This window comes from Pan paniscus, chromosome Y (genome assembly GCF_029289425.2).
Source record: "Pan paniscus chromosome Y, NHGRI_mPanPan1-v2.0_pri, whole genome shotgun sequence".
Lineage (NCBI taxonomy): Eukaryota > Metazoa > Chordata > Mammalia > Primates > Hominidae > Pan > Pan paniscus.
Window position 1 is genome coordinate 27,225,387 of NC_073273.2, and position 18,124 is coordinate 27,243,510.

General features: G+C 39.7%; 1 protein-coding gene across 4 annotated transcripts; it reads right to left on the reverse strand.

Moving 5' to 3' along the window:
• Positions 1 to 1,538: 1,538 nt before the first annotated feature.
• Positions 1,539 to 16,022, reverse strand: LOC129395732 (RNA-binding motif protein, Y chromosome, family 1 member F/J-like). 4 transcript variants are annotated; one of them, XM_055107150.2, is made up of 13 exons: positions 15,849 to 15,999; positions 15,107 to 15,165; positions 13,872 to 13,984; positions 13,302 to 13,405; positions 10,172 to 10,349; positions 8,110 to 8,262; positions 5,983 to 6,097; positions 4,919 to 5,029; positions 4,373 to 4,483; positions 3,826 to 3,936; positions 2,794 to 2,904; positions 2,619 to 2,707; positions 1,541 to 2,118 (listed from the first exon to the last, which is right to left on the reverse strand). In XM_055107150.2, exons 3-13 carry the CDS (start codon positions 13,978 to 13,980, stop codon positions 1,817 to 1,819), a joined length of 1,494 nt encoding a protein of 497 aa, XP_054963125.1. In that variant the 5' UTR covers positions 13,981 to 13,984; positions 15,107 to 15,165; positions 15,849 to 15,999; the 3' UTR covers positions 1,541 to 1,816. The 4 variants fall into 4 exon arrangements, with proteins under 4 accessions (XP_054963124.1, XP_054963126.1, XP_054963125.1 ...); XM_055107149.2 differs by lacking the exon at positions 15,107 to 15,165 and having other exon boundaries at positions 1,539 to 2,118; positions 15,849 to 16,022; XM_055107151.2 differs by lacking the exons at positions 2,794 to 2,904; positions 15,107 to 15,165 and having other exon boundaries at positions 1,539 to 2,118; positions 15,849 to 15,996.
• Between the last annotated feature and the right edge of the window lie 2,102 nt (positions 16,023 to 18,124).

Sequence of the window (18,124 nt, forward strand, 5' to 3'; positions counted from 1 at the left end):
ATTGTCCTGCCTGAGCCTCCCAATTAACTGCAACGTACTACAGGCAGGCACCACCATGCCCGGCTAATTTTTGTATTTTTGGTAGAGATGGGGTTTCATGGTGTTGGCCAGCCTGGTCTTCAACTCCTGTCCTAAAGTGCTCTGCAAGCCTCGGCCTCCCCAAGTGTTAGAATTAGAGACCTGAGCCATCACACATGGACAGTAAGATACACAAGACTCGGGGGATTTATCTTTTCACTTCATCCTCACAATGCTACAGGTGAATGAAAACACTTCATAACACGAATAACTCACCTGAAAATCAAAGTTGGTAACTTCTCCCTTTAAAATTATTTGTAAACTTACCCTATAAAAATTGATGATTGTGTCAAAATTTTTCAAGAACATACTTCCTCCTTGCAGATTAGTCTGTCAATTGTAAGAATTATGGACTGCAAAACTTCTGGAACTTGATGTATTTCATTTCTTTAGTTTGTATAATCAGGAAAATTAATTCATTTAGTTATTTCGGTCTAAATATTTTTATCATTCAATGATGTCTTAAAACTTTAAGCAATCCCGTCGGAAACTTTATGCTGTTGTTTATGTTTTATACACTTCACTTTCCTCTAAGTATGAGGTTTAAAGTGTTTCCATTCATATTATCAATTAAATACGATAGGCTGACAGTGGAGGCACATGCCTATGATCTTAGCACTTCGGGAGTCTGAGGAGGTTGGATCAGGATTTTAAGAACAGCCTGGCAAACAAGGTGAAACGCTGTCTGCACTAAAAATACGAAAATTGGCCCAGCTGTGCTGCACACATATCTAATACCAGTTACTCAGGATGCTGAGGCAGGAGAATAGCTTGGACCCAGAAGGCAGCGGTTGCCATAAGCCAAGACAGAGCCACTGCACCCCAGCTTCGGCGACAAAGCTACACTTCATCTCAAAAAAATGTGATACTATCCCAACCACTCTAGATTATTCCTATCTGTAAGAACATATTACTACACCATTATTTACAACATCCATTGGCAAAATATTCAAGAAAAAATTACCGTGGGTACCTCACAAGACAAAACACTTACTTTCCACTATTTAAACTACGAACATTTAAATTCATTATGGTATGCACCTGAGAAACTTAGCTGGTTCACTTCTGATTTACGTGAAAAAAAAAAGTTTTCATTACCGTTATCCTCTTCAGTCACAGAATGCTTCACACAGAATGTTCTGGATGTCTTAAACTTTAGTATCAATACATCTAATTATTTCCTTTGACCTGTACTATTCCTCTAAAAAATAAACATTTTATGGTGAGGCAGACAGTTTTGTAGTCTTTCTGAAGACTTCTCCAACATTTTAACCTTGTTAGTTTTTAAAGAGAAACAGCCTAATTAGAAAACTTGAGCAGCTTGCAAGGGCGACATAACACATCCCTAATTTTGCATCTGTGTTCAAAGAAACAAAGGAAAACGTACAACAAACTACACAATTTACTCTCCTATTGAATTTGCTTTAAGCATGTGCGGCTAACCAATAACACCAGGCATCTTGCAGTACATGTAAAATTTTATTGTGAAAATTTTAAGGTAGATATTACATCTAAACACTTTCCAAATAGCATCAACAAGTATGAAATTACTTTGAAAACAATTCCTTTTCCTTTGAATACCTCAAAAAATTCATGGAGGAAGTCAGTATCTACCTCTCTCCACAAAACCAACATGTTTCTGTCAGTAATATGCAGGTAACGATGCAGAAATAACATTTCAATTTTTGATTTGCAAACAAGGCTTGGTATGCAATAACTATTATTTTGAATGCTTGCTTTAATATCTGCTCGAGTCTCCTTTTTCAGATCGACTCTCCCCACCATCTACTATAGATGCCACATAACTTGAGCTACCATATGCTTCACGAGGATCAGGGGGCACCCTACCCAGAGAAGGCGGATTCCTTTGGTCTTTTCTGCAAACATGCTCACGATCACAATAATGAAAATCACCACAGCTCCTTGAGTAACTCTCCCAACTTCTGCCATATCTATCTCGTGTATTACTATATGCATGGCAGGTGCTTCCACCATAAGACATCCGAGGCCCTCGTGCAGGTGGTGCATCATGAGAGGTCCCTGCAGGGTTGATAAAATAATATGTGGGACTACATTTAAACATTTTTACTGCTATCATTAAAGCATGAATTAGTTAAAGTACTATTTGGAAATATCTGCTTTCCTCCGCCTTTGTTGACAGGATATTAATCAAGTCTTCAATAGTCAGAAGGTTTTATTTAAGAGAAGTGTAAGAGTAGTATTTTGCAGCTTAACAAACTTAATTCTAAAGTAAATGCTCAGTCACATTTTCTTAACGTTAACTGAAGTTCTCACCTTCATATCATTCCCTAGGCTTTATACTGATAATGAGTACCAGATAAGCACTGTTTATTTTATTATTTGTGCACAATGATGAAAATGAATAAATATGTTTCTGGGATGATCAAAAAAAAAAAGAATACTCAATATTTAAACATGTTGCATATGTCCTTTACAATTTTCCTTAGAATTTCATTAAAATAACAATCCGGTCTATTAAATAAAATTCTGTAATTTACAAATCCATCCTGGACCCTTACCGTATCCCTGAAATGCATCTCTATAAGAACTTCCACGTAGATGTTCAGAATGATCTCTACCAAGGGCCTCACCGTAGCCATCGTGATAACTAAATTGAAAAAAAAAAAGTCTTTTCAATTTCCGAATGAACAATTTAAGAAATCCATTTGATAAATCCAGATAACATGACAGTACCTATATCCTCTAGAGGAATGTTCATCCCAACTAGAATGACCATAATCACGGTATGCATAGTCTCTAGGTGGTGGAGTATAATCCCTGGTTTCTCGGGAACTTGGACTATTTCTGCGTGCACAAGTTTAAGCAAGGAATGTTAAATTGTCAAATTGTAGTATCCAAAATAGAACTACATTACAACTTAAACACAGTTAAATTGCCAACCATCTAAATAAAATACCCACAGATCCCAAATGCCCAAAATGCCCAAATGCCCAAAAAGCACATGAAACAGATACTGATAATCAATGATGCAGGAAATGCATTTCAAATAAAAAAGGAGCTTCCACACTTCACACACACACACTGGAAGGGCAATAAATTTTCAAAAGCAGGAAATATCAAGTGTTTGAGAGGATGTAGATAAATTGGAGCCCTGACACAATGTTATTTGGAATGAACAATATAAGAAATCTATTTGATAAATCCAGAAAAAGTTACAGTATCTATATCCTCTAGAGGAATGTTCATCCTGCATAGAATGACCATAGTCTCAGTATGCCTAGCCTCTAGATGGTGGAGCATAATCCCTAGTTTCTCGGGAACTTAGATGATTTCTCTGTGCATAAGTTTAAGCAACAAATTTTAACTTTTCATCTTCTAGTATCGAACACATGACTAACTTACAACTTTAAATTAAAAGGCCAAACATCTAAATAGATATTTCTCCAAATAAAATAGGCAAATGGCCAAAAAGCACAAGGGACAGATACTCATATTCAGTGATTCAGAAAATGCATTTCTTTTTGTTTTATTATACTTTAAGTTCTAGGATACATGTGCATGATGAGTTAATGGGTGCAGAAAATGCATTTCAAATCCAAAATGAGATATCATATTTCACACACACAGATGAATGGCAATAAATTTTCAAAAGCAGGAAATAAAAAGTGTTTGAGAGGATGTAGATAAATTGGAGCCCTGATACAATGTTAGTTGGAATGAACAATTTAAGAAATCTATTTGACAAATCCAGAAAAGGTACAGTACCTATATGCTCTAGAATAACTTTCATGCCGACGAGAATGACCATAATCATGGTAAGCATGGCCTCTAGATGGTGGAGGATAATCCCTAGTTTCTCGGGAACTTCGATGATTTCTGTATGCATAAGTTTAAGGAACAAATTTAAATTTTCTACTTCTAGTATCTGATATATGACTAACTTACAACTTAAACAAAATTAAAAGGCCAAACATCTAAACAGATATTTCTCCAAATAAAATGGGCAAATGCCCAAAAAGCACATGGGACAGATACTCATATTCAGTGATTCAGAAAATGCATTTCTTTTTTTTTATTATACTTTAAGTTCTAGGGTACATGTGCATGATGGGTTAATAGGTGCAGAAAATGCATTTCAAATCCAAAATGAGATATCATATTTCACACACACAGATGAATGGCAATACATTTTCAAAAGCAGGAAATAACAAGTGTTTGAGAGGATGTAGGTAAATTGGAGCCCTGATACAATGTTAGTTGGAACAAACAATTTGAGAAATCTATTTGACAAATCCAGAAAAAGGTACAGTACCTATATCCTCTGGAATAAGTTTCATGCCGACGAGAATGACCACAGTCACGGTATGCATGGCCTCTAGATGGTGGAGCATAATCCCTAGTTTCTCGGGAACTTCGATGATTTCTGTATGCATAAGTTTAAGCAACAAATTTTAAATTTTCAACTTCTAGTATCCGATATATGACTAACTTACAACTTAAACAAAATTAAAAGGCCAAACATCTAAATAGATATTTCTCCAAATAAAATGGGCAAATGCCCAAGATGCACATGGGACAGATACTCATATTCAGTGATTCAGAAAATGCATTTTTTTTTATTATACTTTAAGTTCTAGGGTACATGTGCATGATGAATTAATGGGTGCAGAAAATGCATTTCAAATCCAGAATGGGATATCATATTTCACACACACACACTGGAAGGGCAATAAATTTTCCAAAGCAGGAAATAACAAGTGTTTGAGAGGATGTAGATAAATTGGAGCCCTGATAGAACGTTAGTTGGAATGAACAATTTAAGAAATCTATTTGACAAATCCAGAAAAAGGTACAGTACCTATATCCTCTAGAGGAATGTTCATCCCGATTAGAATGACCATTATCACGGTATGCATAGCCTCTAGATGGTGGAGCATAATCCCTCGTTTCTTGGCAACTTGGATGATTTCTGTGTGCATAAGTTTAAGCAACAAATTTTAAATTTTCAACTTCTAGTATCCAATACATGACTAACTTACAACTTAAACAAAATTAAAAGGCCAAACTTCTAAACAGTTTTTCCCCAAATAAAATCGGCAAATGCCCAAAAAGCACATGGGACAGATACTCATATTCAGTGATGCAGAAAATGCATTTCTTTTTGTTTTATTATACTTTAAGTTCTAGGACACAAGTGCATGATGAGTTAATGGGTGCAGAAAATGCATTTCAAATCCAAAATGGGATATCATATTTCAAACACACATTGGAATGGCAATAAACTTCAAACAGCAGGAAATAACAAGTGTTTGAGAGGATGTAGATCAATTGGAATGCTGATACAATGCTAGGTTGGAACGGAACATGATGCAGCTACTATGGAGAAATGTGGTGGTTCCTCAAGAAAACAAACATCATTATCATAGGACCATGCAATTCCACTCATATACACCCAGAACCGAATAGGCATACTCAAACAAATATTGGTGCGTAGAAATACTCGGGTGGAAACAACCCAGATAAAATAATGGGTTAATAGCTTGTGGAAGGAGTGAAGTGCTATGATGTAAATGAACCTTCAGGACATCATGCAAAAGGAGAGGAGACAAATACAAAAAGTCATGTAGTGTTTGAGCACATTAACATTAAATACCCACAACAGGTTAAGTTCAGAGGCAGAACACTGACTGGTGTTATCTAGCAGCTGAGGAAAAGGAGAAACTGGGAGGGACTGCTTAACTGGTAGTTGGAGTTTTAATTTGGAGTAATGAAAATGTTCTGGAAGTCGATGGAGGTAGTTGTTGCCTGGCACAGAACGTATTAAACACCACTTAACTGTTCACCTTATAATATTTAATTTTGTTATGTGAATTTCATCACCACAGAAAAGAAATCAACTGTGTTTTTTAATTTTTCCTTTACCCATCGTTAGTTGCATAACCATCATATCTTGGTGACATGCGATCATTTCTCCAGGAAGATATTGTCCCTCTGCGTGGAGGAACTCCATAATTCTCTCTTCTTTGTGACATGGGACCTTTAACATTCAAATGATGGAACATTACGTAAAGAACACCAAATCTGAAACGCTATTTTCTCTTCTCTCAAACAACTTTTTTAAATTATTTCTTCTATGACTCCATTCTTTGTTTCCTAAATTACTAGACAGACATGACACTGTGAATATTTCTCATGGCTTTGGATAATCCCATGGCTTCCACAAGGCCAGTTCTTCTAATGAAGCTGAAGGCAAACATTAATGCTTAGGTAAAAGTTCATTTGTAATGGTTAATAACTACTTAGTTCTTATTTTCCTTTTCATGTAAATTACTGATGACTGTGAGTGACACAGGGAAAACACGTAAAACCATCAAACTCTTCACTGATTTTAAAGTTTACATACATTGTCCTTTCTCAGCCAAAGAAGGTAGATTTTCCAATATCATTCAGTCCATCTCACACACACATAAATACAGCTACCTTTAAATGACTCTATGCTAAATGTTTACATAAAAGTTCTTTATCTCTAACTGGTTGGCTCTATCTTAAATGTTGACAAATTTAAATGTATTAGTGAAGATTTTCTAATGATGGTCAGGATTTGCTTTTACTGCAAAGAAAGCAATGCTATGCAAGGGGTCATTACAACATTGTTGCTATTTCAAAATAGAAAGTTTCTCCTTTAATATATTCTTCACTTGCTATTCCTTAGAGGTCAGTGTTTCACATATGATACCTTCACTGGCTAATTTTCCAATGGAAATGTGTTGGCTTGGGTATCCTGAAGCCAATAAATACCTCCTTTCACCGATACTCTATGTATGAAATGTAAAATTGAAAATGGCAGTTTTTAACTTCCTCCATATGTGGATGGAGGACTAAGAAAGAATTTTAATTTGCTCTGCTTAAACTTCCTTGCTAAGAACTTTTATTTATTGTCTTATTTTCTTCTGCTCAGTCTGCAGTCTTACAATTCTCAAAAGTATTACTTGCATTCAACCCTACTGCTCACCTCATGTTGCTTAGTTCTAAATTCTCTCCTCAAATAATTTCAAATCTTACACTAAGGACCTTGTGTTAATGTTTAAACATCCCGGTACAATCTCAATTACTGATTTACATACACCTATATTTCACAACTCTGCATTTCTGTGATATCCACTTAATTTAAGAATTTTGGACTCCTACGTGTCTACCTCTCGAGCCTTAAATTTATTTTTAAATCATATTTAAGCCCAACGACTCCTTGTCTGCTAAATGCTCTTGTAGTTCTTTTGAATCTTCATGCAAGCAGTGAGTATGCCTTGCACATACGCATTACTGAGGTCTCAGAAGCTGGATGGCCAGGCTTAGCGGCTCACACTGTGAGTGAGTGTGGAAGGCTGAGGCAGCTGGACCGCTTGAGCCCCAGGCTTTAACATCAGTTTTGACAATGTAGTCAGATCCTCTCTCTACAAAAACATAGGAAAAAAATGTAGCTAGGTGTGCTGCTGCATGCCTGTAGTTGCAGAAACTCGGGAGGCTGAAACAGCAGAATTGCTTGAGCCCAGGAATTTGAGGCTATAGTAAGCCGTCATCTCACAAATTTGAGGCTATGGTAAGCCGTCATCTCACATAGTGCACTCTCACGTAGTAAGAGCAAGACTCCAACCCGGCAAAGTCACCGAACAAGCAATTTTTAGAATGGGACACCAGGGGACTTAGGAAATGGAAGAATTAATTACATCAAGAAGCCTACCGTCAAAGAATACTGCTAGGAACTTTTAGAAAAATTAAGGGGAATTTTCTAGCCAACATAGGATTAAAAGGAATGTTGGCCTCACTCTAATCACTTCTTTGATCTGCAATGAGAAGCTCAAGTATTTCTTCAACATAAATCTGAAAGGTACCTAATGAGATAGAAACTATAATAAAAGCTATCAATCAGCAATTATGCTCACGTATGTGTCACTTCCCTTTTGTTCAATGAACTTAAAGCTAAGCATTCAGGTAAAACGGCTCATTTTCAGTCATACAAAAACTACGGTCTTTCTGTCAGGTAGCATTTACCTTGGCTTCCCATCCAACTACTGCTTCTTGCCACAGCAGAAGGAGCAGATTTTTTCATAGGAGGACCTCCACTTCTTGAAGATGGACCTCTTTTAACTGGAGTGAGTCCCCTAGAATAACTCATCTTGAGATCAGGAGTGTATCCACCATCATCTGTATTTCAAACAAAATCTTTTTAGTTAACTAACATCACTGTTTCTTAAATGGCTAAGTTTTAGTTGTTTACAAATATTTTCTACATTTTATAACAAATTCACATTTTGTCTAAACTAATAAAATTAGCATTCCTACATGGTATTAGTACACTTCAAGCAATAAAAGTTCATTTAGAAAACCTAGAAAGGAACTCAAGTATCATAATATATCGGTATGAGGGAGAGATGTGGGAAAATGGGGCGTGAACAGGGCAGAAACCTATCACTAAAATATCTAAATATAATAGGCATAAAAATATTAAAAGAAAAATGATAACTGACTGTTTATATCCTTCTGTAATGAGGAAAAATTTTCAAAGCACATCATAAAGATAAACTAATTTCCATTCAAAGAAACTCAAATATTTCCAATACCAAGAAGTCACATATCAGGAAAATACATTGTCTCTAAAATTTGTTAACACAATATAGAATTCTTAAAATTCCCTTATGAGACACTAATTTTCAGATGAGACTATGCTGAATTTTAACAGTCTTTAAGAATTGCATATTCGGTAATATAAACATTTTTATACATCTACAAAAATGTAGATATATGCCAATTGCCAGGTGGTGTTACAGGTTAGAATTTATATATACATTCTCGTCCGTGGCAGAGTATAATTGAACCTCACCCTCAAGATCAGTGGAGACAAAATAGCCATGAAGCTATGCATCTTAAACTGGAGCAAACACTGCAATTTCAACTTGAAAACAATCTCCAATTAATTACACGTCTGGTTATTAAAACTCCAAGTTAATTGTTAGAGTTTTGAAGGTTGGTTAATAGATAATACAACTTAACCAACAGGTTTATTTATTTATTTATTCAGATGCACTCTTGCCCTATCACGCAGGTTGGAGTGCCATGGCATAACCTTGGCTCACTGCAGCTTTTGCCTCCCAGGTTCCCGTGATTCTCCTGCCTCAGCCTCCTGAGTAGCTGGGATTACAGGTGCACGCCACCACGCCCAGGCAAATTTTTTTGTATCTTTAGGAGAGACAGGGTTTCACCATGTTGGCCAGGCTGGTCTGGAAATCCTGACCTCGTGGTCCACCTGCCCTGTACTCCCCAGGTGCTGAGGTGACAGGCGTGAGCCACCTCGCCCAGCCCATCCAACAGTTTTTTTTTTCCTTTTTTTTTAAATATATGGTTTGTTTTTCTTTTGGATGTAAAGATGGACCCCTCATTTCTATTAAGTAAATCACTCATAAATATCATTTTCAGTGACTCAGCCTCCAGCAAAGAAAGATTCATACATATCTGTGAAGCCGTGGTTTTTAGAACTTTCCAGAGTCACACACTCTTTTCAGAAATTAAAGTTCTACATTTCTTCAATTGAAAATGCTTTATGGCAGGCCAATGTACAAACTCTCTGTATCAAAATTACAAAGCAATACATTTGCATAGATGTTTCCACATGTAGACACAAGAAAACAAATACTGCAAAATCAATCTTCAGTATTCAGTTACTTTTTCCTGTTGGAAAATTTTAAATATTACATCGTACTTTGATAATACAACTGACACGAAGTTCTGGGCCCTAAAGTAGAAAACTCTAAAGTATAATGAATATAAATGGGTTCTGCAGAAAACCGGTTGAGTACAGGCAATCAGCATTCACAAACACAACCCAGTTTCAAATGTGTGTTACTTCAATGCAAACTTACTATAATTTTAAAACAAATGTTAGATATTAGTTCAATCATTCTTCTAATACGCCTTTAGTACTTAGAAATAAGTTTGCTTATTATCAATAAGCTAATTTTCTCTTCATACAGGAAATAAAAAAATTGAGAAATTTCGATATCGTCAAACTTATTTTCTTTCAGTCCTATGGTTCCATCTTTATATTTTAAAACATTACCCAGGTGTCCTTCATGTGAGGGAAGCCACCCTCTTGTTCCTCCACTGCTTCCTCTTGCAGATCTCAGACTTCCTGAAGGGCTTCTGTTTCTCGAAGAAGCTGGTGGTCTCCGCCTACCATCACTTTGAAAAGATGGTTTCTTGGCTTGTTCTACTTTTATTGCTTTTCCATCCAAAGACTAGAAGTATTAAGGGTACTATCAATAACACTGGCACATTTAACGTATGCACATTTTACAAACATTTTTACATCAACTGTAGTTCAATTCGAGGTATTTTCTCTCAAAAGGAAACTTTTTTTTCTCCTAAAATGAACACATCTTTCGCAATGCCAAATTTGAGACAGTTACTGAGCACATGCCTTCCATTAAGGGATCAAACACAAATTCTATTTTTCAAATTCCTTGAAAACTTCTCCATTATTAAAAAAAAAAACTCAAACATAAAAAAAAAGATTGACCCATCACACATTCTATGGAAGAATGTGGCACATCTGTTTTTTACAATATATAATCCACTTCATCTTTGTAGTCACATCACTGATTTGAAAGTTGCAATGTCCCAACGAAACTTGTGTCATTTAAAAAAAAATGAGCTTACTTTTTCAGAGTGATTAGTCACATTACTCATTATGAGTTGTTTCTTGTTGGATTTGCTAACACTTACATAAAATGTCCCCATATGATTTACAATTCTATATTGACTCTAAAAATGTTTCTGTAAATGTGATCCTTGTTTGATCTCATTAAGGTTTCTTGCCTTACTCATTTCTTACCTTGCCTTAGACGTGCCCCTAAAAAACGAATCTTAATATAGTACTTCAGGTAATTTCTCAGAAATGCTTAACTATCCTAATTAATTTCATAATAACATTTTTCACTGTAATCTTTTCTACAGGCCACAGCAATTTTTGAAAACAGTTCAGCTAATAATGCGATTTTAAAATTACATGGCTTTTGTTATTTGGAGGAAGGACTTAAATCCCTGAACAAGACCCCTTGCAGCCACATCGCCCGTTGTTCCTACCTTGAAACTTCTTTTGTTATTTCTGGGCTCAAAATATTTTCCCCAGATTTGCTTCCTTCCCAGTGTTCTGAAGTCAGCCAAAATTCCTTAACTGTTAATTCCCCCTGAAAACTCGAAGAACCTCCTTTATTGGCCATCTTAACATTAATGTGCATACAACATTCATAGTTATTTTAACACAATAAAACATGTGAGATGAAGTAATTTAGAAATAACGTTGGCTGGGCGCGGTGGCTCACACCTGTAATCCCAATACTTTGGGAGGCCGAGGCAGGTGGATCATGAGGTGAAGAGATACAGCTCATCCTGGCTAACAGGGTGAAACCCCATCCCTACTCAAAGTACAAAATTAGCTGGGCGTGGTGGCACGCCTCTGTAGCCCCTGGTACTGGGAGGCTGAGGCAGGAGAATCGCTTGAACCCGGGAGGCGAAGGTTGCAGTAAGCCAAGATGGCCCCACTGCAATCCAGCCTAGGGCACGCAGCGAGTCTCCATCTTAAAAAACAAACAAACGAACAAAAACTTTACACAAATTATCTGCCCTTTTGCTTGAAAACTAGAGGGAAAAAAGAAATTATCATAGATTCCTATACAGAAGTCAAAATTATCTCCATACCTACCACAAAGCCATGAACCAAAAGCAACTCTCGGTTTCTACCACAGCTTGAAATACTAATTTATAAGGGTGAATAAAAATGTACTTTCTGCTATGTGACAGGAAGTGTGCTAGATGTAACAGAAAGAAAAGCAACTAGCAAGACTTAAATATGCACTATATACAATTTCACGATCAATAGATTAATACATAGTACAGCGAGTAGAAAATACCTACAATACGCAATGAGGAAGAAAATATGAAATCTAAGTGGTTTTTGAAGCATAAATTTTATTTATGAGCCATACACAGGGAAGGATAATTCTCAAGAAGTCTAAAAAAGCACTTTGGGAATAGCGTGAAGACTAACAGGACCTAAAAACAGATTGGGATAATGTTATTTATTTATTTTATTTATTTTTTGTTTTTTTGAGACGGATTCTTGCTCTGTTGCCAGGCTGGAGTGCATCGGCGTGGTCTCGGCTCACTGCAACCTCTGCCTCCTTGGGTTTAACCGATTCCCCTGCCTCAGCTTACTGACTAGCCGGAACTACAGGCACACACAACCAGATGCAGCTAATTTCTTTTTTTTTTTTTTTGTATTTTAGTAGCGACAGGGTTTCACCATGTTGGCCATTATGGTTTCTTTCTCCTGACCTTGTGATCTGCCCGCCTTGGCCACCCAAAGTGTTGGGATTACATGCATGAGCCACCATGCCCGGCATGATTGGGATAATGCTATAAAGCAAAAAACACTAAAGAGCACAGAATGGAATGCTCTTGACTACAATGTAAAGGAATTCAATAATTAATATAATTACATAGAAGTTTAAAGCTTAAGTAAACACACAATCTCTAGATTTAAGACTCAACAGGACAAGAGACCATTGGTTCAATCAAAACAAGTCCTCAAACACACTGGGGAAATGAGTAATTAGCTATTCATGTTACATAAATTACTCTGGTGACAGGAAAGAAATGTCCTTAGGAGAAAAAGCAAGCACGGAGCCAAGAATGCCAGTTACTTCTTCTGTTATCTGACTTCAATGTTCTCATATTATTTTCTATTTTCAACTACTTAACCTTTCCGTAAATGTAAGGGTCTTATTTAAATACACTTTTGCAAGAATATATTTTCATAAAATACATTCTTCAAGAAGGAAAGAGTCTTTCCTTCTTGTGCATCTGTTATTAATAGCATTTAATAAATATTGACTTATTACTTTCATTTACATGAGGGTTCCTTTTTAAGTTTTAAAGCTCTTCAAAACCTTTTAAAACCTATTTGCACTCATATCGAAATACAAAGATAGAAAAAGGTTACCAAATATTAATTTATAGAATGTTAATTCCAATACCCTTCCAACTACACTTGCACGTATATGGCACAAAAAAGAGGATGGCTTCATATGTCATTCTACTATCTTCAAAAGTTTAGTAATATTAAAAAGACCTAGAAATATTGTTAATTGAAGAACAGAGTTAGAATATTAGTAATAAGGGACTCTTACCTTTCCATTCATATCTTTGGCAGCATTCTTAGCATCTGCAGGGTTCTCAAAAGTAATAAATGCAAAGCCTCTGGATTTGCTGGTTCGATCCTTTATCAAAAGAACTAAAATATATGAAAACATTTTACATTCATATAATGGACTCATCAAGGTACTCACCATCTAAAGGTTACATCAAACTAAAAAATAATTGCATTTCACATCACTATTATGGTTCTCAGTACTCAGTCACCCCTACAGTCAGTCTAGTTTATTCCAGTTTGTTTCGGAACTCCACAGCCCATTTACTTTCCCTCATTTTCCTTTCTAAGTAGTAGGTTATCCTTTCCACAGAACCTTAACCTACTACTATGAGAATTTTCCAAATATCAAACGGATACTACAAAATAAGAGTTTAAAATGCATAAGGCATTTTAACGTAGGTATACAATGAACTTCGAAAAAATATATTTTTTCAAAACATATATATATATAACATACATATTTTAAACATACATATTGAAATATACATGTGAAAATACACACACACACACACACACACACACACAGAGACACGGTTTGAAGAGTTACCTTCTGATATGGGACCATGTTTCCCAAATACTGCTTTAAGCATCTTCTCATTGGTTTCTCTATTGAGGCCACCAATGAAAAGCTTGCCAGGATGATCTGCTTCTACCATTGTGCTGTAAATGGTAAAAAATTATCTATATTTAGATATAAATAAGCTAAAAAGAGAAAATTTTATTACGTACTGTGCTGAAAACCCAAGTAAAATTCCCTTCCTGAGGCTGACATCTTTTTAGTATTTCTTACTTTATATATGTAAAATTTGTAACACTCAGAGCAGAGGGGCACTAACTTCATGGACAAATGCTGCATTTTAGTATGTACCTGACAAAATCTCACTTCTAAAAATTAGATAAGAAAAGCTATTGTAATTTTCCTCAGTTGCAATATGAAGAATGTCCCCATTTAAATAATTTTATTTGAAAAGAATCTATTTATGAGGTACAGTGTGATGTTTTGCATATTTTCTTTCTTGAGATGTATGTCTCCTGTTGCCAAAGTGAACTGCTCACCGCAGGCTCTTCCACCCAGCCTCAACTGATCTTCCTACATCTCAGCTTCCCAAGTAGCTAGTACTACAGGCGCTTTCTACCACAGCTGGGCAATTTTTTGTATTTTTAAAAATAGACAAGGGTTTCCCCATAGTGCCCAAGCTAGTCTCCAAATCTTCGGCTCAAGTGTTCTGCCGGCTTGGGACTACCAAAGTGATGGGATTTCAAGGGTGACTCACCACACTCAGCATGATATTTGGATAAGAGATTAAATCGAGCTACTTAAAATGTTCTAGGAGGAGAATATTTTAAATATTTTACCATCTTTTAGTGATTTGAAATATACAATAGGTCAAAGATCCCCAAACCCTAGCCTTCAACCCGTACCTATCTGTGGCCTGAATGTGATGCCGGAGGATGACATGTAATACCTGTCTGTGGAGAATGTAACGCCTGAGGATGACCTGAGGTGGTACACTTTTATCCGGAAACCATCCTCCCTACTCCCTCGCTGGCCCTCCCTGTCCCCGTGACAGCCTCACTGCCCCACCTGGCCTCTGTCACATTGCTCCTACCGGAAGACCCGCCCCACCACGTGCCCCTCGGAGCCCTGCCGCCAGCCCCCACTCCCAAACGTGTCCACCTCGCCGCCTTCTTCCCCTGCGCAACCCTTGTCTGAGGAAAAACTGACTTCTACTAAACCAGTCCTTGATGCGAAAATAGCAATGAAAGAGTCCATTACGTTACCCAGGCTGGTCTCAAACTCCTGACTTCAAGCCATCCTCCGACCTCCACTTCCCAAAATGCTAGGATTACAGGAGTAAGGCAGTGTGCCAGGTTAACAGAATAACTTAAGCGCATCTATTTTGTTCCAGTTTTCGGCTATCTAACTCCATTTATCTCGGTTACACCCACTTATTCGGTTTAAATTATTTACGGTGCCAAAGATACATGAAACATCTTTCAAATACTGTCATACAACGAAGGAGACAATCACAGGCTTTACAGAGGCAAACTGAAACTCAGATTATTTGTGGCCCCATATTTCTACATACACTAAAGTAACACAATTTATGTCAAAATTTGATAATTTCTTCCAAGCAAATCAGACACGCGACATGTGCTAACTAAAAGTGTGACTTTTTAATCGCAGTGGTTAAGTGTATTGCCTGTATTCTGAATTATGACCACATTCACAGAGAAAACCCGCTTTAATAAAAAGTGCACATGAAAACAAATGGCGGCTTAGCACCATCTCCCACAACTAGTCGGACATATTAGGCACTTAAAGGTAGAATCCTCAGCAAAAATCAATGAGTTTAACGAAAGTGAGTCTCTTAATAGCACTGAGGAGTTCTTTCCCCCACTGACTCCTCCCGTAATTCAACAACCACACATAGAAAACCCATCCCCTTTTGTAGACAAAATCCCAAACCTTTGCTTTCTATTCTTGCCAAGAGCCGCAGCTGTCCAGAGAAACAGAAAATACCTGCGCTTTTTAGTAGGACAAAGAGCCTGAGGTTCGCCTGGCCCTCAGGCCGTACGGAACCGGCTTCGGAACACCACAGGGCCAACTGCGGGAAGGACAGCGGCAGCTACCCCGAGAGGGAAGGACGCCAGAAGCCGTGCCCGGAAATCCCGCCTACCTCCAGCGGCCAATCATTGCGAAGGCGGTGGGCGTCAGCCAGTTCCTGCGAAGGCTGTGGGCGTGTCCTGAGGCCCCTCCGCCCCAGCTGGCCTGCAGCTCCATCATCTCGCGGTAACTCTTCCGAGACCACGCTTGTGCCATGTGGCGGGCGGCGGTGGAATAAGGCACACGCGAACTGTGAGCCCTTTGCAATAGTGGGCATGGAAGACCTACACCCTAACTGGCATCCTGAGTGTGGCAAGACATTAATTAACCCACAGGGAACACATGAAACATCTCACTTCATTAGGCAGGCTAGGCTGATGGTACCGAATATTGCAGATCCAGAGGGGAGAGAGAGGGACAAGCGCTGCCCGCTGGGGCGAGGGCAGCGGCGGTGGCTTGGGGGGATTGGGGCAGGGCGGGTGCGTGGGACTAAAGTTGACTGGTACGTTGCTGAGGTGGAATTCCCCTGCACCAGAAGCTGAAACCCTGCAAGGATTCTGTCAGGTCTAGGCAAATACATACTCCGAGTTCCATGGTTCCTCCCTGAGGATGCTGTACTCACAGGGGCATTCCAAAGGACTTCTCATCCTGTGTCCTGGGCACACGGGAGGCCTACCGCCATGGTCGCCAATGCAGTGATCCGTGTGCACTGCTTTGCTGGTGCAGAGGCTCTCACAAGTGCAGTGGTGGCCGTGGTGCCTGCTAGCGGGGCTCTGGAAGCCAGGGCCTTGGCATCCGACTCCAGGGCTGCTGTGCGCAGCTAACCCTGCTGGGTATCTGAGCCGCAGTGTGAGAGTGACAGGCTAAGGGCCCTGTGGGGCTCCCCAGGAACCCTGTTCCACATAGGTGTAGGATGTGGTTCTCAGCAGGGCAAGGCCCGCAGGCCTCTCCTGGAGTTGCCCCCAGAGTCGAGGGGTGCCGGGGGAGGGGGTGGGGGGTGGGAGGCACAGGCTTTGCTCTGTTGGAGCCTCAAGGAGGGCACCATGTTAAGGCTGGAGGCTGTGCAGGAGAGGATGGTCTGTGCACAGAGCAGGAAGACAACCCTGGGGGAAGAGGCATGCTAGTGGGGGATGACATCATTGCAGAGATGGAGGTGGTGGCCAAGGAGGAGGCCAATGTGGAGCCACAGCAGGAGGACCTGCAGGCACAGCCTGGCCCTGGCCCCAGTACGCCCCGGCCAGCAAGAGACTCGCTGGACGTCCTTCACTTGGAGCTCCGCTACGTGAATGTCCCAGGCCACAGGGCATCCCCGGCTTCTGGGCCAGAGCCATATCCTTGCAGCTTCCAATTCGGGATGGTTGGCAGCAGGGGATGGGCGCCGAGCTCCCGGGAGCGGAGGTGGGGGGAAACAAGGTGGTAGGCACTGGCGGTCAGCCAGGATTCAGGGCATGGGGGACAACAAGGGGAACCGAGAACAGGCTCATGCACATAGGAGGGCAGCTGAATTGCATGTGCCCTGAGGGCATGTGGTAGGGACAGGAAGCCAAGCACAGCACTCACCAGGGAGAACAGCAGCGCCAAGGACCCATCATAACAGCAGAAAGTTGAAGGATACGATTCACTGGGAAAGTCCCTGGAGGAAGGGGAGTCTGCATGCCCATGCCAGCCATGGAACTTCCCTGCTCCCCTTGCCTGTGTCCAGCAAGCTTACCCCAGAAACACAAGGTGCTCAAGACTCGATGTCACTGTGCACGGGGCTGCTGTCCTATGCAAGGCAGGCACTGTCTCCCCAGACACAATTTCTTCCCTGTGCCAGCACTGCACCCAAAGATGTTTAGGCCCTGAGTATATATAAGCTCCCTTGAAACCACTCGAGCTCCATGGGGAGAGCCAGGCACAGCCCCGTAGCTACTTCTACCCACAGCGGTTGCCTGGGGTGGACACGTGCACCCCTCAGGGAGACCAGGAGAAGGAGAGACCACACACTCAGACAGCAGCAGAGCCTGTCTAGCACCCAGCACAGGAGGGCCTCCTGCAGCTCAGAAACGCCGAGCAAGTAGTCGCCTCACACAACAACACCCCGCCCCCAACCCCCTGCCCACTTCTTCAGTGCCAGTCCCTGGTCAGAGCAGGTTGTCTGGGCCTGCCTCCACCCACCACCAAGACCACCACAGCTCTGATGGTGCCCTCCA

Excerpts from the sequence above, each read along its gene's own strand:
- LOC129395732 (XM_055107149.2), bottom strand. The coding sequence starts at position 13,980 with ATGGTAGAAGCAGATCATCCTGGCAAGCTTTTCATTGGTGGCCTCAAT. Across the intron at positions 13,406-13,871 it reads ACATGGTCCCATATCAGAAG|TTCTTTTGATAAAGGATCGA; the intron begins GTAACTCTTCAA and ends CATATATTTTAG. Across the intron at positions 5,030-5,982 it reads GGTTATGCAACTAACGATGG|AAATCATCCAAGTTGCCAAG; the intron begins GTAAAGGAAAAA and ends TTATGCACACAG.